Here is a 21,920-nt window from a genome sequence, read left to right on the forward strand (position 1 = left end):
TTAGGAAAATAAAAAATTACACTGTGTGTCATTTTTTCAGTCATGATTTATTAGAAGACCAAAAATAAGAAGACACGTGTACCGGCGTTTTTCCCTATCACTTCCACTGTCGCGGTTGTGGGCCCACGAAGGCCTGAGGCATTGATGTCAAAAGGGATCATATTGTGGGGCTCATATCTTCTAAATCGTTGAGAATTTTTGTTTACCCGTGGAAGCAAAGTTGTAGCTCTCGTCTTAGAGAATAATAATTGTGAACACATTAAATCTATTCAACATCATCTTCAAGGTCAAAATCGTGAAGATCAAATTACCCTTATAATTTTTTCTCGGATTTTAGGCTACAGATATCAAACCGATCAGAATTGAAACAAACAACCACCTATAAAAATGTACCTTAGGTCTCAATAAACAACTTTCTAGAACATACGAACTCTGTAGAAAAGGTTCCTAATGGCCGAATCAGCAATACCATTGCGATTTGTATCCTCTTTTATTAGTTTTTGCTCCATAGATACTAAACCGTTGAAAATTCAAGAAAAGAATTAACCAAATTAATGTAGCAAAGATATTAGTTAACAACTTTTTGGAACATACGAACTGTCTATGAATGCTCCTTAATAGTGAAAATAGCGAAAAACGTTTGAAAATATTCGATTTTTTTTTCTCAGATTCTGGTCCCTGGATAGCAAACCGTCCAATATTTAAGGATACCGTTAACTACAAAAATGTACCAAAGATTACAATGAACAACTTTTTAGAACAAAAGAAGTTTCTAGGAATGAGTGTTTAAGCTGAAATTCACAAACAATTGAATTATTTTGAACGTTTTCCTCTGCTCAGGTCTGGAAATAACAAACTGTTCAAAACTCAAAGAAATTTGAAAGGTTTGTTATTTACGGACCTGATTTAAAATGATCGAATTTTGAGCTTGAAGGACCGTTCCTAGAATATTCATATGTTCTAGGAAGTTGTTTATTAAGATCCTAGGTACATTTTTGTAGTTGACGGTATCCCTTAATATTGGACGGTTTGGTATCTATGGACCAAAATCTGAGAAAAAAGTACAAAAATCGAATATTTTCAAATGTTTTTCGCTATTTTCACCATTAAGGAGCATTTGTAGACAGTTCGTATGTTCCAAAAAGTTAATAACTAATATTTTTTCTACATTAATGTGGTTAATTCTTTTCTTGAATTTTCAACGGTTTAGTATCTATGGAGCAGAAACTAATAAAAGAGGATAAAAATCGCAATTGTATTGCTGATTTGACCATTAAGAACCGTTTCTACAGAGTTCGTATGTTATAGAAAGTTGTTTATTGAGACCTAAGGTACACTTCTGAAGATGGTTGTTTGCTTCAATTCTGATCGGTTAGATATCTGTAGCCTAAAATCCGAGAAAAATTATAAGGGTAATTTGATCTTGACGATTTTGACCTTGAAGATGATGTTGAATAGATTTAGTGTGTTCACAATTGTTATTCTCTAAGACGAGAGCTACAACTTTGCTTCCACGAGTAAACCAAAATTCTCAGCGATTTAGAAGGTATGAGCCCCACAATATGTTCCCTTTTGACATCAATGCCTCAGGCCTTCGTGTGCCCATAATCGCGAAAGTGGAAGTGATAGGGAAAAACGCCGGGACACGTGTCTTCTTATTTTTGGTCTTCTATCATGCTGCGGTGTCAGAATATGGTTAATAATTTTCGTGTTGCATAGTGTTACCAATGGCATTATAACTTGCTTTCAGTGATTTTCACCGAAGACGGTGCCCCTGAAAGAACTTCAAATGAAAGGTCCTTACACCTGGAAAGATGAGAAAAATCAAAAATAAACCGTGGTCAAAGTTCAAGTTTGTAGCAGTGAAAATTCAAATACAAAATTTGATAAAAATTTTGTTTTTGGTCCATTTCACCCCCTACACACGATCATCGCCAAAAACAATAAGAGTTTATTCTGGTCTGAACCCGACCTCAATACAAAATTTCGTGAAGGTTGGTCCATAATTGCGGCCTGTAGTTTGATTACAATTTTTAATGGACGGACACACATCTCAAAATCGTTTTATCTCGTCGAGATATGAATTTTGGTAGACCACATGGGGGGTCTACGACGAATATTTCGATTTTACATGAATTTTTCGAAAAAATAAAGGGTATTTCCACATTGTGGTGTTAGTTTATAATTACGTTGTTATAGCCACTTATTAAGCACAAAAAATGCAATGTTTTATTATTTTTTTACAAGAAATCTACCGAACTGTTTAAGAAGATTCTTTTTTTTCATTTGGAAGGTCACACCATGAGCTACTTTCGTTTTTTTTTAATATAGTACGCCTTCGAAATACTGCTTTTATTTAAGCAGTTTGTGGTGTCCACTGTAGCTCGAAAACGAATAAACCGATCAACATATATTTTTGTGGGATCATTAGGTTCTAATAATCTTGTCCTTAAGCGAAATGGAATTAAAATGGATAGTTACTTCACCATTAATCCATAAAGTTTTTTAATTCTCTACCTTAGGGTTTCTTTGTTTGGTCTTCTAGCCAATATCTTCCTGAGGGAGAGCACGAGATCTTCCTAAAAAAGACCACTAGATCTTCCTACAGACGACCACAAAATCTTCATCTAGAAGGTCACAAGAACTTCCTGTAGAAGACGACAAGGTCTTCTCCTAGAACCCAGAAGTTCTTCCTATAAAGGACATCAAAGTCTTGTAATAGTAGACCATAAGGTTTTCTCATAGATAACCACAAGGTCTTCTCATAGAAAACCGCCGAACAGATCTTACCTAAATTTTTAGGGTACATTGATTTTTGAAATTTCGAGCTGATCTGGAGATATAGATTCAAAACCGGAGGTACTTCAAAAAAATTTTGATTTTGTATGCAAATATCTTTAGAACTATTACAGATACAATCTCTAAATTTTGTATGTGTGAAGGTATTTGGTGTAGAAATAAATTTACCAAATTATATTCAAATCGGTTCAGATTTGAATATAGCTCCCACATACATATATTTTCGGCTGATTTCCTTATTTTATGTACCAAACATGCTATTTATGTCCAATTTCAATGAAATTTGGAATTTGTGACGGAACTTGGTCTGGAAATAAACGTGCCAAATTATATCAAAATCGGTTTAGATTTGGATATAGCTCCCATACACATATATTTTCGGCCGACTTCTTTATTTTATGTACCAAACACGATATATATGTCCAATTTCGCTGAAATTTTGAATGTCTGACGGGATTTGTTCTAGAAATAAATGTGCCAAATTATATCGAGATTGGTTCAGATTTGGATATAGCTCCCATATACATATATTTTCTGCCGATTTACTTATTTTATGCACCAAACACGCTATATATGTCCAATTTCGATGAAATTTAGAATGTGTGATGGATATTGGCTTAGAAATATATGTGACAATTTATATCGAAATCGGCTCAGATTTGGATATAGCTCCTATATATGTTTTCTGCCGATTTCATGTATTTGAGGCACCAAACACGCTATTTATATCCAATTTGAATAAAATGTGGATCGTGTGACTGAACGTGGTCTAGAAATACATGTGCCAAATTATATCGAAATCGGTTCAGATTTGGATGTAGCTCCCATATATATTTTCGGCCGCATTTGATGCACCAAAACGCTATATATGTCCAATTTCGCTGAAATTTGGAATATGTAACGTAATTAGGTCTATACATAAATGTGCCGAATTATATCGAAATCGGTTCAGATTTGGATATAACTCCAATATATATTTTCGGCCGATTTTCCACATTTGATGTACCAAACACGCTATATATGTCCAATTTCGCTTAAATTTGGAGGGTCTGACGGAATTAGTTCTAGAAATAAATGTGCTAAATTATATCGAGATCGGTTCAGATTTTAATATAGCTCCCATATATATTTTCGGCCGATTTCCTGTATTTTATGCACCAAGCACGCTGTATGTGTCCAATTTCGCTGAAATTTGGAATGTTTTACAGAACTTGGTCCAGAAATAAATGTGCAAAATTATATCGAAATCGGTTAAGATTTGGATATAGCTCCCGTATATATTTTCGGCCGATTTCCTGTATTTTATGCACCAATTTGGTCTAGACATAAATGTGCCAAATTATATCGAAATCGGTTCAGATTTGGATATTACTCCTATATATATTTTCGGCCCATTTTCTGTATTTGATGCATCAAACACGCTATATGTGTCCAATGTCGCTGAAATTTGGGTTCAGGTAGTAAAATATAAAAATAAGTTGTGCTATAAAAGACCGCAAGGTCTTCCTAGAAAAAACTAAAGGGTATTCTCATAGAATATCCCTAAGACTTCCTACAGAAGTCACACGATCTTCCTATAGAGCACTACCAGGTGTAGAAGATCACAAGAGGACCACAAGGTCTTCCTATAGAAGACAACATGATCTGCTTATAAAATACCACTAGGTCTTCCTTCTTTTATATATCTGATTAACCAATTTATCCAAAACTTCTGGATGAGATGAGCGGTTCAGAAAAAACAAGTAAGAATAGCGTTAGGTTCCGCCGGACCGAACTTTTTATATCCTCCACCATGAAGTAAAATGGAACAATTAGCTTCCTTTCGTTTATGAAATTACTAAATTCTGCGTCACGTCAAAAATCTGCTAACTGGTGTATATCATATATATTTTAAACATGGTTTAATACCAATGCGACATCGATGTTTTATATCCTTTCAAAACCGACCGACCATTCTCAGCGTAAAAACTATGTACCTCAACGATTACTAATTACTACAAAAACCATTTTGATTAAATAATGTGGATAAGACATTCCGAACAATTCCGAAAACCGGAAGGTACTATCTATGGGGTTACATCAAAACGAAGACCTATAAAGATTATTCCTGACAGGAATGCTCATTTCTGTAGGATAATGCGGCTAAAACCTTGAAAATACCGCAAATCGGGAGGTACCTATTATAAGGACTATTTAAAAACGTGGACCTTTACCGATAATACTTTGCAGGAATGTTGTATATCCCCAACGAAGACAACAAACCGTTATGTGGGGGCTATATAAAATTTCAGTCATTTCAGTGAAAATCGGAAGGTATAGTTCTATGAGGGCCATATGAAGGCGACAAATGCCAGATGGAAATTTGTATACCCCCAACGAAGACTAATTTTCAAATTTCAGCAATTTCGGTGGGATATTGAGGTTACAACCGCCAAAATACAGCTATATAAAGACGTGAACCTATACCAACAAATGTCAGGTGGAATGTTTTATTACCATAACGAATACTAAAAACCAAATTTCAGCCATTTCGGGGGGATATTGATGCTAAATCCTTCAAAATACCGAAAATCGGGAGGTACCGTTCTATGGGGTTTTATTATACCAACAAATTTCAGGGGGAATGTTTTGTACCCCAACTATATACCAAATTTCAGCCATTTTGGTGTGAAACATCCAAAATACCAAAAATCGGGAAATACTTTTTACAAAGACGAATGAGCTTTGCGGGGATGCCAAATTCGGACATGGTTTGGAATACCTTTGCACGTAGGGTGCTGTCGATGGCTGTTTTATAATCGACAAAAAAGGTGGTAAGTGTCTATCAGCATCTCTTGGGTTTCCTCCAGGATTTGCAGCACATTAAATATCTGTTCAATGGTGGACATGCCAGGTCTCAATCCGCACTGGTACGGCCCAATTATTTCGTTGACCCCATGATGCAATTAATAATGTGAGTCAGAAACTACAACACCACGACTATTTTGATTAGAAGTCCTTTAAGTTGTCAAAATTTTTGTTAACGTTTTCATACGATTAATTCACGATAACAGTGAATTTGAAAGACTGGTTGAAATCAGCTGGTCTTATCGCTTCACCTTAAGTATTCCACCTTGGTGGACCCTAGGCTTTAGTCGTTCGCACAAAATCCCATACACTATCTTGTAGGTGATAGGGTGAATACATATGTCCCTATAGTTAGAGTATATAGTCGTTTCTCCTTTCTTGTGGCCGGGACCCAAAATGCTCAGGTCTGTCGGGTTCTTCTTGACAGATGGTGCTAACTAGCTGATGCATACATCTTATCAGTGTGTTGCAACCGGTATGTCGGTTACGCGTTCTTCCTGCCAGATGGTGCTTACTAGCTGATGCATACATCTTATCAGCGTGTTGCCTCCGGCTTATTGCTCTATTTACCTCATCTTGGCCGGGCGGTATAAATTTAGTACCATTTTCTGCGATTGGAAATGTGGTATTTTATTCATGTTCGCTACTATTGGATACCAATTATGAGGAAAAGTGTTATTTCTATAACCTAAGCACACTTTCTGTATCTGTTACCAAATTAACTGGCTGGTTTTTACTGGAAGAAGTGCCTGTACCAAAGCCAGGTAATTTCTTTGGAAGAATTTTCGGACTTCATTCTGACTCATGTACATTTCGATTTGACGATAGTAATACCGTCCACGCGGAAGAGGACGATTGAAGCTGCTATGTCAACCCTTACTAGCTTATCGATACTTGATTGTCCCGAAAATAGCGCGGACTTATCCGACAGCATATAATCCAGGGAAGGATGACAAAAGGAAGCATAACCCAACAGGCATTGCAAGACGCTTTCTTAAAAGCTCAAAGCCCACAAAGCATGAAAGGTGTGTCAGTTATGCGTTGAGAGCAACGTATTTCCAAATCCTATGTAAATCAGAAATCCACAATGCTATATACGAGGAAGCTAACCCGGTGAATGAGTACTTGGTAATTACGCTTTATTTCAGAAAATGAACCTTGAGAGCTTAGAACAGCGTGCAAAGTGGATGTGCATAGTTAATGTCCCAAAGTAGTGCTGTAGAGTATCACATAGTCGACCATGTTCGACTATAACCATTTCTTACTTGTTTAAATAATAATTAATAATTATATTATTTGAGAACATACTTAACATTTCTCTAACACTTTCATTTTTCAATGACAATGAAATTGGTATATTCAATAGAAAAGCAAGACAACAATTTAAAATGCAGATGACTTGAAGTCTAATGCTTCATCTACGTATGTATATGCAAAATAATAAGAGCTAACAATAAAGTGACGAATGTTCTTTGAAAGAGTCGTTGGCAACATAGACAGACAAACACACATGATTTGATGGACATTAAAAATGATTCATTTTATAGTGACTTTGTGTGAAGAAAAAAATCACCGATATACACAGATAAATGTACATAACTAGATATTTATATGAATATATTATAAATAAAATTTCAACTAATAAATTATACATTTATTTTGGTGTTTTTTTGTTTATTTATAAATTGTGGGAAAGAGTTCGTGAAATAAATTAAAAAAAAAATACTTTGAGATTAGTGAATATGTTCATATGTATATACGCATGTATCTACATACATATTCGCATGACTAGTAAGAAGTATATGAATGTATTAAAAAAGAAGTGATGAATGTGAACATTTTCATTCTGTCAAAAGGTCCATGCGTGTATTTGTATTATTTTGGATCTTATAGGAATGTACATATGTAAGTTGGATGTACGCCAACCATCAATAGTCTTCTTTCTCTGTGAGACCCTCATCAACCCTCGAAATTTCGTGAGGATCCGATCAAAATGGATGCATTACCGACTTGTTGGACCACCTATGACACCCTACTTCACATCGTTGTAAAGGTGATATTTTCTACTCTCCTTGCCAGTAGGGTGTCCAAAAAACCGGTTTTCCCAAACAAAACGGTTTTCGGTTAACCGAAATTTTCAGTTTTTTCAAAAACCGGTTTTCGGTTTTTAAAAATATTCAAGACCGGTTTAAACCGGTTTTGTAAAGTACATACAAAATTGCTCATAATTGATAAATATTTGATAAAAAATGTGTGGCAAGGGGTAAATTAAGTATAACTTATTTGTTATTATATAATTATCTGATAATATCCTTGTTATTTAACATTCAACCTTAAAGTGGAGACAGCAAACATAAGTCAGAAATTGTGCTCTAAGAATAGTAAAAGCCCTTACAAATATAAGATTGTGTACCAAAGGAATTAAATTTACATTTTATTAAGTCTGGATTCTCCGTCTTGCGTTGAGAACCTCAAATTATCGTGCCGGAATCAAAATGTACTTTGTTATCGTAACCTTTTACAACCTTAAATTCGACAAGTTCTTAGTTTAATGTAATAATTCAAAAACGTATGAATAACGTCATTCAAACAACCGTGTGATATTACGTATACGCAGTTTTTTCATAGATCGTTCAATTGAACTATATTGAAGTTGAGCCATTTTACACAAAATATTTTCAAGTTTAAAGTTATCTGACATTTATAATTTAGCCGTACCTTTTGTTAGTTAAGTTTAGTTTACTTTCAAGAATACAATTGTAATGAAATTTTAAAAATATTACTACTTCTTTAAAACCGGTTAACCGACACAAATAACCGGTTTTTTCGGTTAACCGAAAATGACGTTTTTTGGCGAAAACCGGTTTCGGTTTTGTAACTCAAAACCGGTTAACCGGTTTCGGTTTTGGACACCCTACTTGCCAAGTTTTGCTTTCATGTACCTCTTACAGATATTCGCTTTGAAATAAAACGTTGACCTTTTCTGCAAATAAGTTTTTTTCATATGAATAATATCCGACCATTTGGGGCACTTCCTCCAGCTTCAGTCCATTGTTTGGATTGTTCTTTTGTCTCTGGAGTATAGTGGTGGATCCATGTCTCATCAACAGTTATGAAACGACGCTTAAAATCCATTTTATTTCGCTTAAAACGATCCAAACAAGCTTGAGAAATGTTCATTCTTATGCGTTTTTGATCGACTGTTAACAAATGCGGCACCCATCTTGCAGAAAGCTTTTTCATCTGTAGTTCTTCATGCAAAATTAAATGGACTCGATCATTTGAGATGCCCATGATATTAGCATTCTCACGCACTTTTATTCGTCGACCATTAAAACCATATCATGCACTTTGGCTACAATTTCTGTTGTTGTTGCTGTTTTTGGACGTCCACTACGTGGTTCCTCTTCAATGCTTGTACCACCACGTTTAAATTCAGCAACCCAATTTTTTACTGTTGCATATCATTATGAATTTCTTGTCCCGATAAACCTTTTTTATGTAAATATTTAATAACAGCACGCATTTCTAATTTTTCCATTGTAAAAAAATTGCGGATGCGTCTTTTTTGAACCGCTGTTTCTATATGAAGGAGTTGCCAGATCGAAACAAAATTTAACATGTGTTCATAACAAAGATGGAAGTTTCCAAAACACTTAACTTTTTTCTGTTTATACCGCGCTTTCTTTGCTAGGCTAAGAAGTATCCGAACTGCCCTCGTATATCGGCCTTTTTGTAGAAAATTTACTTCTGTTGAAACTGAGGTATGGGGTATTGTATCTCGCGAATTGTTGTAATATATCATAACTTTTGAACGCATTTAGGTAAAATAAACTGTTTTAGCACGATTCACCGCTGGATTTTTTAAAATTATAAATTGAGCGGAAGCTGTGGTCATATTAATGTAAAAAAATAGGAAAAAATCGTTGAGGGAAACGAGTTTTTTTAAGTCAATTTTCAATTAGTGGCTTTACAATGTAATGTAGAGTATAATGTTCAAAGAAGAAGTTAAAGAATACACTTCAGAGATGAAGTTTCTAATGTATGATTTTTTAATATAACCACCGCATCAATCTCAAACGGATGCTGACATTTTGAAGACTGAAAAATTGGGTTTTTTTAATTTTTGCTCTAATCGGGACGCGCAACTGTACTCGTTTAAAAACTGATTATGACATTGTAGTACTCGCGATTACGCATTTTTTTATGTATAACTCGGGCGTGTAGCCTTCAAAGGTTCACAACAATCTCAGCTTAAAGTCGAAATTTTTGTGCGTAAATTTTTCTAAAAAACCAGTTTTTTGAATTCAAAATTTACAAATGCCATTCGATTTCAGTGGAAACCCGCGTGAATTTAGTTTTTTTACGTTCTGAATCTAACAAGCCTTTGCGCGTCTAAATCCATCCACTAGATCGGCGGATATGATACCCCTCAAATTTCGAAAATCTGCAAAAAATATTTTTGAAAATATCGCGTATTTAGACGCGTTTTAGATGTGTCATTCCTACTTAGATAAATAGAGCGAAACGCATATTTAAAATGTGCGAAAATAGATATTGAAAAACGTTCGCGAATCCGGAGATATAATAGATTTTTTCTAAAAACTGAGTGCGATGCTACATCCACGGTTTTTGATGGATCGCATTGAAATGACATAGGATGATGTATTTTTTAATGGTGATCACTGAAATCGGATGCGCATAAAATGCAAATGTACTTCGTGGAAATTATGGGCATTTTACTGTTTTTTGCACCCTAACATGCAACTGATGCTACATCGTGGTCGCCAAATGGAATTTCACAAAGTGTATATCAAATAAGAGGGATTGATTCGCTGTTTTGGAGAATCGGATGCGCATCTTGTGATTTCCACTATTACGCGGTTTATATGCGTTTCAAATGTTGTAATATTCAAAATAACATTATTTTAATGTTATGCCACAATTGGAATTCCTTGTGATTTAATATAATGTTCTAAAAATATTCGCCAATTGGAAAACTATAAGTGAAAAAGTTGTTGCAACGGAATATCTTCATTATTGCTTGAAATTTGGACGAAAATGACGAAGAACTCAATCATATTTTCTTCAAACTTTCCTATAAAACCATAAAAAAATAAAATTAGAATAACATAATTTTTATTTTTTTCGTCATATTTTCTTTGTATCTTTGCAAATAACATGAATACTATAGCTCCAAAATTCTCGACTTAGGTTTCATTTTATTCCTCACAATGTCTGGATGCTGCTATAATTTTTTTATATATATTTTTTGTAAGTATAAGCGCTAGTGTTTCAAAAATATGTTTTTAAATACGTGAAATTATTTAAAAAAATTAATTTTTCGCGAATCCATTGAATCTTCTTGAATTTTTTTTGCATACTCTCAAAGGGTGCGAATTCAGTTAACGATAATTGGATATAACAGCTTACTATATTAAGCCGCGATTTTTTTAGAATTTTTTCTAATTAACATAATTAAAACGGTCATATCTTTTGCGCGCAACGATCAAAGTTGGTAACGAAAACAGATTTGGAATAACGATTTTATTCTTAATCTCTGTACCAAAAATCATAGATATAGTATCAAATTTTTTTTTTTGATTTTTTTGAAATGGAAAAGACGATTTTAGACATTTTTGCTGATATATATGAAGAAAGGACAAAATTTTTTAGTTTTCCATAAAAAAAAAATTAAAAATTTTTTTTTAAGCTACATGAAAGATTTTTGGTGCATAGATTGGGAAAAAAATGCCATTCTTAAATCTGTTCGTGATACTAATTTTGGTTGTTGCGCGCAAAAGTTATGGCGGTTTCAATTCTGATAAAAAGAAAAAAATCTTTAAAAGACTCTAATCATTATATTGAGAAACTCTCTTAATTAGGGGCTCCCTACATACTATACGTTTACTGAGGTCCCATAACTTTAGTGAAAAAGTTGTGCATTTTCGCGGAAATTAGGAAAGAATTCCAAACAATTGGTAGTTTGCAACTTGTTTTAATAAAATTCAACCTGCTTATGCCTCTGAAAAATATATAAAAAATATGTACGTAATCTATACATCGCGAAGATTCAAATGAAACCAAAACTATGTAAATCCGTTTAGTGGTTTTCATATTATAGCGAAAACAAAAAAATATATTGAGGAAATTTATAAAATTTTTGTAAGAGAAAATATTTATTAAAATTTATTTTGTGAGTTAGTTGAACAAAATGTAAGAAAAATAGGTCGGAGTTTTTCTTCTATTTTAGTTAAATTTCACGCAATAGATCACATTTTTTATTCTAATCACTTTTCGAAAACACGCTAACATCTAGCAGAAGATATGGATATCTTTCAAATAAATGTTTGGTTCCTTTAAATGGGGTATAATCTTGAAATAAAATTGTATCGGGTAATGCTCATTTTGAAATGCGTGTAAATCGCGAAATCCTCAAAATCACTTGATGCGCATGCGGTTTACCAATACAGCGAATTCTTCTCTTTTAATTTGTACACATTTGCCAGGATTTACTTTGGCCGCTAAGATGTAGCATCGTCTGCAGTTTAGTGTGCAACAAACTGTATAACGCTAATATTTTGCACAAAGTGCATACACTTTTTATGCGCATCCGATTTCACTATCAACCGTGAAAAAATACATCGATCTAAACATATTTCAATAAAATCCATCAAGAACCGTGGATGTAGCATCACACAGTATTTTTTGGATAAATCGGATACAGCTCCCACGCCACTAATTTTTTCAAACCGCTGTTTTCGCACAAACGCGAGTGATGATTCACTTTCTTCATTGAAATGGAAACGATCCACATAAAACGCGAATTAGTCAGCGATATTTTGAAAAACACTTTTCGCAAATTTTTCAATTTTTGCAGTAGCCATTTCCGCCGTTCTAATAGATGGATTTTTATCATCTGTGATTCATATGATCCGGATCGTCGAAAAACTAAAATATCGCGGGGTACCAGCACACTCAAAACTATATTGTAAATACTGTACCCAAAAAATAGGTTTTTTAGAAAAAATATCGCACTAAATTTTGGCCTTTGGCAGTGGATTACTCTGCTGCTGTGTGGGCTACATACTCAATATACATATCAGATTATGCGAAATCGCGAGTTCTTCAACCCTATAATTGGTTTTTCGAAATATCCGAATGCGCGTCCCAGTTACATAAAAAATACAAAAAACACCTGAAATCCGGCTTCAAAATGTCAGCATCCATAAAAGGGGGATGCAGTCGAAATTTTGGAAAGTGATACATTAGAAGTGTAATCTTCATTTTGTATTCTCCTACTTTTACTTTGGACAAATGTCCGTTATTTGAATGGTTTAATCAGAAATCGAATAGCAATGTAAAAAACCTGTTTAGCTTCAACGTGTTTTTACCTATGTTTTTTCCTTTACGCGGTCGTAACTACCGCGTAAATTAATTTTTTTTGCTAAATTTTTGAGCTTTGTACAAAAACATCTAAAATAATCCAGCAATAGTCATAGTTACTGGTAAACTACAATAGTTCGCGTATTATAATAGTGCAAACCTTGGCTTCATGGAAACTAAAAAATTTTGACTTTTCCTCATATATATATTTTGTAAGCAAATGCACTACAATTTTTTTTAAAAATATTTTTGCAAATACGTAAAATTTGTCACAAATTTAATTTTTCGCGAATCCATTTGGACATATTGGTTGGTGTCGTCAAGGTTTCTTGGAGCTTTTAGGCCAACATCTCAGGAAGTACGGACTTGCGCAAAAAAGAAATTGTAACGTCGTAAAAGGAGTCGCAAGGACAACGTACTGAAAAAATTTCAAAACGATCCGAGAAGAGCTCTTAGACTTCAGTTTATCCGAATTTTGTGTTGGAGGTACCCGAAGGAGAGGACCGTTATAGTCCATATTCGAATCCGATCTATATCTGGAAGGAAAAATCTGATGTGCAAAGTTTGGACCACTTTGTGGGGGAGGTACCCGAATATTTTCATTTTCTACTTTGAGTGACCAGGGAACTTCGCTACCAAACACAGTCGACATAGGTCCACGTTTGGATATAGCCCCCATATAAGGGTACCCCATACTAAAGGTATTTTGAAGGTTTTTGACACATTTTCAAGCCGATTCTGCTGAAATTTTACATTTTGACATCATATGTGGTTGAAACCTTTCGTACCAAATATTATCAATATAGCTAAAATTTTTTGTTTATGACACATACAATGGGATCATCCTGTTCAATGTATTTTTTCGGTTTTTTTGAAATTTTGGTTGAAAATAACTCTGAATCAATATTTTGTGACAATTATTATGAAAAATGATAAATGTCAATACAAAAATTACATAGAAATATTTTTGGCCAGGAAAATGGGATTTCTGACCATAGTGTAATGATGCAAAGTAGGTTGACGTTGGTGGTCAAGCGACGGAGATATCGCAATAGTCGGTAATATATCCAATTTTCCATTTTTTTCAATGGATCGTCACGAAATTTTGAGGGTTGATGGGGCCCCAGAGCAGGAAGCCTTTTGCTTTCGGTGATGGTCGGATAATATTCATGGGTCGAAATGGGAAAATTTGACAATATCTCCGTTCTTCTAGTAGGGGTATTCCAAAAGCAAAGCCTGTTAATGGAAGATGAAATGTTCACCTTTACAAAGATGTTACTTTGCGTACCATTTTTATACCCTCCACCATAGTATGGAGGGTATATTAAGTTTGTTTTACTGTTTGTAACACATGTAACTAATCATTTGCGACCCTTTAAAATATATATATTCTTGATCAGGATAAAAATCTAAGACGATCTAGCCATGTCCGTATGTTGTAATCACTCTAGCGTCCGCAATAATTGAGATAGAATGCTAAAATTTGGCACCCGAGTGCCTTTTAAGCAGGTCAAGTTCGAAGTTGGACCTATATAGTCCACGTTTTGGTAAAGCCCCCAGATTTTTACCATTTTTTTACCAAACTAGCTGAAATTTGACATTTGAGGTTCTTAATGGACTAGAAACTACTCCACTAAAAATTGTCAAGATAAGTCCACGTTTTGGTATAGCCCCCATATTACGGTACCTCCCAATTTAAGATATATTGAGGGTTTTAGCTGCAATTTTCTCCCAACGTGGCTCCGATTTGGCACTTGGATCAAAAAACTTCTGGACTAAAAATGATGAAGATAGGTCCACGTTTTGTTATAGGTTCCATATAACGGTACCTCCCGATTTAAGGTATTTTGAGGCTTTTAGCTCCATTTTTTGAACGAATTAGCTGAAATTTGACATTTGAGAATCCCAATGACCAAACAGTTTCTCTACTAAAAATTGCAAATCTATCGTCACGTTTTGGTATAGCCCCCATATAACGGTACCTACCGATTTTGAGTATTTTGAGTTTTTAGGTACTTTTGCAGACCGAAGTAGCTATAATTTGTCATTTAAAGTTCCCGGTGATCAAGACTCTTCTCCAACAAAATTCATGGACATAGGACACGTTTTATTGTAGCCCCCATATAACGGTACCGACCGACCGATCAGAGTATTTGATGGTGGAGGGTATAATAAGTTCGGCCTGCCCGAATTTACCGCTTTTTTACTTGTTTAAAGTACCTCTGCTTATCTTCTTTTTCTCTTCTGCAAAGCTATCAAATAGTACCAAGTAAATTATCGACAGTAGTCAAATATATATTATTTATTATTTTGGTTCAGTTAGCTAACAAGTTAGCTAAAATATGTTAACTACTTAAAAGCTTATGCACAGGGGTAGTGTATCATATAGTCGGCCTCGTCCCGACTATAGCCTTTGCTCACTTGTTTCTTTATATACAAGCTTACTGCCCTCGAGTCCCCTTAAAACTTAGTAAAATCCGTGTTTACAGCCCTTCTTGGTCCTCCGATTTTCCAAAAACAAAAAAAAAACAAAAACACATCATCAAAGGTTTAAGCTTCAATGGTTCTTACTAAAAATTCTGAAAAACCCCAACATTATTATTCTGGTTGGGTATTCCGAAAAATACACTTTATTGTCCTTAATAGATACATTCATAAAAAATCTTAAATACAAGTTTATTGTCTGTAAAAGCTCCTCCTAAAATTCATTGAAAAATCCTCTATTGAGATTACCAAGCAGGACTATAGGAAAAGTTTGGAGTTTCAATTAACTGACATAATTTCGCATATACATTTATCTAATGAAGTGCGATATACACTCCGGTTCATCTGAATAGAACCATCCAATATTTGTCTACAAATACCGTTATATCAGACGAATGGAGAGGAATTGTAAATTATAATTTTGTGGAAATGTAGAGTATATAGTAGCCGATATTTTCAATACCTAACATGTTTCACATATGCGTCATAACGGTACTTTTTACTCGCTTTATTAAAAATGTCAAAATATTAGCATGTTTTAATGGTTCACCAGGATAGAACCACCCTAAGAATTAACACAAATCCTTTGTTAGATGTGGTAAACTTTAACAAAAAACTATTTATAATTATAAATAAATGCCGTTAGTGTTGATTGCCAACAAATATTGTGGAAAAAATTTTATTAGGGTCTTGTAATTTGAAAAATATTTTTATGAAGAAATCGGTAGAAATAATTTATAAAGTCAAAATTTTATACTGAATTATGTTCAAAATTGTCTATACTACAATAAAATTACAAAAAAGTCACATTTGATATGTTTATGAGTCCGAAACAGAGGAAATATGGTAAAGATAATTCAAAATTCTACCTTTCCAATCCAAATTTTGATATTTTATCTCAGGAAAGTGAATGCAAATCGATGGGTTCCATCCAGTTTCGTTGGCTGTGGACATCTACAGGTGCAAAAAATAAAGAAAATTCCACCGCCGAACGCTTCATATCAACATCAAGGGCTTTGATTTAGAAGATATCGCATGACATGGAAAGCACAGAAACAAAGGCGATCTTTTTTGTGAAATAACGGATCAGAAATATTCTTTCGGTACTTATACTATGAGTAAAAGATATGTGAACATCATAACCATCAAAATTAATCCCTTTCCTTTCGAAAAAATTAACGTCTGCCTTCCCCTATCGCTAAGCTATTTCTTCACATCAAATGTCTTAGAACCTTTTGAAATTCCAAAGACTTGGTGGTGACATGAAGCGTTCGGCGGTGGAATTTTCTTTATTTTTTGGAACTGCAGATGACCACAGCCAACGAAACTGGGTGGAACCCATCGATTTGCATTTACTTTCCTGAGATAAAATATCAAATTTTGGATTGGAAAAGAAGAATTTTGAATTATCTTTACCATATTTCCTCTGTTTCGGAATCATAAACCTATCAAATGTGACTTTTTTGTAATTTTATTGTAGTATAGAAAATTTTGAACATAATTCAGTATAAAATTTTGACTTTATAAATTATTTCTACCGATTTCTTCATAAAAATATTTTTTGGAGCTCTAAGCCTCGGTTTTCATAAAATTTCAAGACCCTAAAATACAAATTTTTGCACAATATTTGTTGGCAATCAACACTAACAGCATTTATTTATAATTATAAACAGTTTTTTGTTAAAGTTTACCACATCTAACAAAGGATTTGTGTAAATTCTTAGGGTGGTTCCATGGCACAATTAACCAGGTAGTGGCATCGTAAAATTTTGAATATGTTATGTCAAAACTTTCTTTATGTTGTTGGGGAAATTACAACAACAATTATTTTTTTATAAAGGGATTTGACTTTTCATATTCGATCAGCTGGCGGTACCTGGTAGTTCTGCCATGGGTGGTTCTATCCTGGTGAACCATTAAAACGTGCTAATATTTTGACATTTTTTAATAAAGCGAGTAAAAAGTACTGTTAAGACGCATATGTGAAACATGTTAGGTATTGAAAATATCGGCTACTATATACTCTACATGCCCACAAAATTATAATTTACAATTCCTCTCCTTTAGTCAGATATAACGGTATTTGTAGACAAATATTGGCTGGTTCTATTCATATGAACCGGAGTGTATATACTAGTTTCCAAGCTTTGCCTTCGTCTGCCACAACAACAACATCCTAATACACCTGAAGATCGGCTTTACCACCCGTGAAACGTAGTGTAATGGTTGGATACGTGGGACTTCGGTAGACTCCTAATTTTTCAATGTATCTCTAAAGGCCTAACAGCTCAACTCGAAAAGAGAATTAATTAAATTGTCAGTTATAGTTCTTCCTAGAAATGATAAAAAATACACGTTCGTTGACTTCATTGGGTCCTCTCACAACTTTTTTCAATATAATTCAAGATATTGGTGTCCTATTTTTTAAATAATCACTTGCCCTCAGAACTACAACCTAAATCTGCTAAGATCATTAAATAAAAAACAAGTTCCTTTTAAATTTATGTAAACGTACACACTATATTTTCTCGTTTGTTTTTGTTTATATTACAAAGTTTTCTAGAATTTACAGGTTGTGAGAGAGATTGTATTTGTTTTATCTAATTTTACCATTACGTTGATGTCCTACAGAGGAAATACTCGTATTAAGATCTAGATGTGGAAAAAATAAGGACAAATATTAGAATCGCGAATTGCAGAGGGGCGAGGCATAAACACAACTAACTTACCTTTGGTTTCATTACGTTTATAGCGGCGATGATGGACACAGTTACAGCCACCTGTTGGAGCCACAGCTGGTTCGGGTTCAATAAGTTTCACAAGCTTCTTCTCAAGTTCCTTCTTTGTGGCTTCGTCTGCTATGGGATTTGTCTCTTTTGTTTCTTCTAACTGCTTTACATCCTTTTTAGTTTCTTCCTTATTGGTTATTACTGTGGGTTTGTCTGTCTCTGTTTTCGTTGTAGTTTCTAACTTCTTTATTTCCTTTTTAGGTTCTTGTTTCGTAATTACTGTCTTGGGTGATTGTTTCTTTTCCACCTGCTCCTCTTCCTCCTCTGAGGAAAATTTATCTTTGCTAAGTAATAACACGTTATTATCGCTTAGAAGACGTCGTACGGGCAATAGTTTTCTCCTACGCTCCTTGGTGGATGCTGTGATCGAGGCCTCACTCAATGGACTGCCAGCATCAAATATGGTTGGGCTCAGCGACAATTTTGGCGGAGTTTCCAGTTTATTTATGCTATCGCCTGAGGATAGATATTTTTGGGGTTTACGTCGTGGACGGCGGGAATTTTGACTACTGGAACTATCTTGATGCACTATTAAAGTACCAGCTTCATCAGTGCGCAAGAAATAACGAGGACCCTTATTGTCCTCCCCATTGGCTTCTTCATCTTCCGATTCGGGAGAGGAAAAACGACCCTTTTGATAACTTAAACGTTCAAGTATGGAGTTACTTGATCTACTGGACAGCCTGCCGGAACTATGAGAACGCCGATATTTCCGTTTTTCTCGTGGACCGGAGGATGATGATGTCGGTGTTGTGGTTGATGGTGGAGTGGGTAAAAAGTCGGGTATTTTTGAATCATGATCAACATTGAATCGTACACCCTTAAGGGAAGAGGAACGTGGTGATGAATCGGGTAAATCGCCAATATTCAAATCGATAGGTTTGCGACTGTGACTGCGGCTACGGTTTCGTATTGTTGTTGTTGCAGTATTGCTTGATGGCGTTGTGGAAAGATATGTAAATGTGGAGTTTTTCCTAGGTGTTGGCGGCACCTCTTCTATTTGGAGGCCATCAAATTCCTTCTCCAAAGCTTTGCGTACGGAATGCGTTAAATTTGTTGTGGCGGCTCTGTGATGATTGTAGGGACGTTTTGTAGCTTTATCTTGCGGTCGGGGCTGCTCATGGTCTTCTTGCTTATATATCTGTTCCGAATTGGCTTCCCCACCACCTGGTGGGGCATCAACCAATAGATTACCCTTATGATCGTAGAGCAGTATCCGCGGTAAGGCAATATTGGAACATGATTTGGACGTTGTTAGTTCCCATTTCCAATGATTGGGTTTGCGTAGCTTTAGGCTAAGGATATTTGATAGAGGATCATAGTCTTCATTATTTGGAGCTTCTTCCTGTTGATGTTGCGGTTTTTCAACATATTCTATGTCATCTGAATCATTGTCGAAATCATAACCAAAATAATTGGCATTTAAAGAGGCTTTTATTGCACCAGGTGTACCAGCTCTTGTTGATCTTGACGTTTTCTTGGCCGCTGTAAAGGAGGATGATGCTGATGCTGTGGCATCAGCTGTTGTGGCTGGTTGTTGTTGCTGGTGCCAACGTTGATGTCGTCTTCGCAGTTTGTTCATAAACAAATCTGACATTGTAAGATTGCATTCAGGAAACACTTGTGAGATTTTCGTTAACACCCACAGTTAAACACTTTGCCTCCACCACAAACGTGTGTCCATTCGCGTGAGTCCCTCACTCGCAACGAAATCCAAACCCCCGCGGTACGACAAAGTGGTTTGAATAATTAATGATTCAGTGTGAAATATTTTGTTATTGTTTTGAGTTATTTCTTCTTGTCTTTGACTATTCACAGATTTTTTGACATTCACATGAATTTTCTTGGGCAAATCTTTTTGTTTACGCTTTTTTTTTTTTGCAATCCATTCATCCATCCACCTGTTGTCAAACAAAACTATTCAGCTAGTCTGTCATCAGTGTGAACTCATTTTGCAGATACTTGTGGATAGTGAAAATATTAGTGCATCTATGAGGTTGGATACATACAAACATATAGTGTGTACATAGATATGTCACCATCTAGCCACCATAATCATCATCATAATGGGAAATGGGACAACGGACGCGTTTCAACGTTGCTTGGCCAAATGTTGAAGATCAACATTTAGCCGCTGGCCCCAAGCCAACAGCCTGCCACAGCAACAAATAAACAAAATTTCAATTTTGTTTTTGGTTTTTCGTTTTCTTGCTGCTTTATAACACAAAATATTTGTTCTATTTATTTTAGATCTCAATGAGCCGTTGGCAGTTTATTTTTATAGTTTTGTCTTCACCGCCCCCCTTTCTTACTACAGCACATGATTATTTTTAGAATTTATTTTTTTTACAATTTTTCTTTGAGGGGCCACCATCAAAATTTTATGAATATGTGACGCCAATGACTGGCAGCAGGGTTGTAAGTCAACAAGAGAGGTTGCTTGATCGGTGGGTGGTGGTGAATTTATTACAAATGTGCTCTATCGATCATAGGCAACCTGCAGGCATGCAATCAGTCAGTCAGTCATTCAGCCATTGATGATGATCTACTCCTTGTGCACAACAAACACTTGATTTCAAGTGGTTGACAGGTTTTTCTTTTGTTCTTTCGGTGTTTTTCAATGAAACACTTTAAATGTAATTGTTTTGTTATTTTCAAGATTTTTTTTTGTCTTGGAAACACTTTATTTTCTTACAACAACAACAACAACAGGGGTAGGCTCATTGAAATTCTTTTGCAAAATATTTTGTTTTATTTTCACTTTTAATTGACTTTCTTTCTACATATATCCATAATTTTTTCACTGCAGTTATTTACATTATATTTATTGTGCTTGCATGTGACATTTGGTTATAAAGTAAAAAACAAATTGCGTTTTCGACAATTTTCCGTTTTTTGTGTTTCAAATTTTGTTTATAATAATTTTTCTTTTTTTTCACCCTGACACTTTTCACAAGCAACAAAGTACCGTCCGAACGCCTTTAAACATTTTGCCCAACTGTTTTGAAAAACTGAGCATAAACGTCCACACAATATTCGGCGTGATCACACGCTCATTCATTCGTATTCTCTCTTTGCTGTGGTGAGAGGCGTTACCATATGACCATTTTCTTTTGATTTTTCGTAAATTGTTTTTCACATTTGCATATTTCTTTTTCGCATATACTCTACTCTATATATTTTCCTATAGTATTTAGAACAATAACAAAAATCTGCCATATGTTTCTCCCACAGCATTTTCGCATAGATTAGATAGATATGTATTTTAATGTGCGGAAAATGGTCAGGGTTAGAATCATAATTTTTTTTTGTAAATCAGAGGGAAAATAAAATTGTAGCCGATTTCAAAAATGATATTTAAAACAGGAAAGAGTTTATCGGGAAATACTGTAAAGTATTAGATAGGTTTATTTTTAACAAGAAAATTATAGATGTAATGTTCAAATGACATAACTACACATCTCACGATTTTCCTGTCAAAGTAGAAGTAGAAACATTTCAAATGAGGATCATCTCACTAATGTATAACTTTTCAAAATTTGATCTGCTTCTACTATTAAATTATCTTGCATTTTGAAGCCAGATTTTAAGTGTTTTGTGCTATTTTAATTTAGT

The 21,920-nt window shown here is 34.7% G+C and overlaps 1 protein-coding gene across 2 annotated transcripts; it reads right to left on the reverse strand.

Annotated features, from left to right (window-relative positions):
• Positions 1–18,009: 18,009 nt before the first annotated feature.
• Positions 18,010–21,343, reverse strand: LOC141398521 (uncharacterized). Of its 2 annotated transcripts, XM_073975847.1 has the most exons (3): positions 21,123–21,316; positions 18,246–20,206; positions 18,010–18,168 (listed from the first exon to the last, which is right to left on the reverse strand). In XM_073975847.1, the coding sequence occupies exons 2-3, from the start codon at positions 19,900–19,902 to the stop codon at positions 18,113–18,115; spliced, it is 1,713 nt and encodes a 570-aa protein (XP_073831948.1). In that variant the 5' UTR covers positions 19,903–20,206; positions 21,123–21,316; the 3' UTR covers positions 18,010–18,112. The 2 variants fall into 2 exon arrangements, with proteins under 2 accessions (XP_073831948.1, XP_073831947.1); XM_073975846.1 differs by having other exon boundaries at positions 18,246–21,343.
• Positions 21,344–21,920: the final 577 nt, after the last annotated feature.

This window comes from Musca autumnalis, unplaced genomic scaffold (assembly GCF_047663935.1).
Source record: "Musca autumnalis isolate F117 unplaced genomic scaffold, ASM4766393v1 scaffold_3, whole genome shotgun sequence".
Taxonomy (NCBI): Eukaryota; Metazoa; Arthropoda; class Insecta; order Diptera; family Muscidae; genus Musca; species Musca autumnalis.

Coding starts and splice junctions, on each gene's coding strand:
- LOC141398521 (XM_073975846.1), bottom strand. CDS start 19,902: ATGTCAGATTTGTTTATGAACAAACTGCGAAGACGACATCAACGTTGG. Junction 18,169..18,245: donor TAAACGTAATGAAACCAAAG/GTAAGTTAGTTG, acceptor TTCCACATCTAG/ATCTTAATACGAGTATTTCC.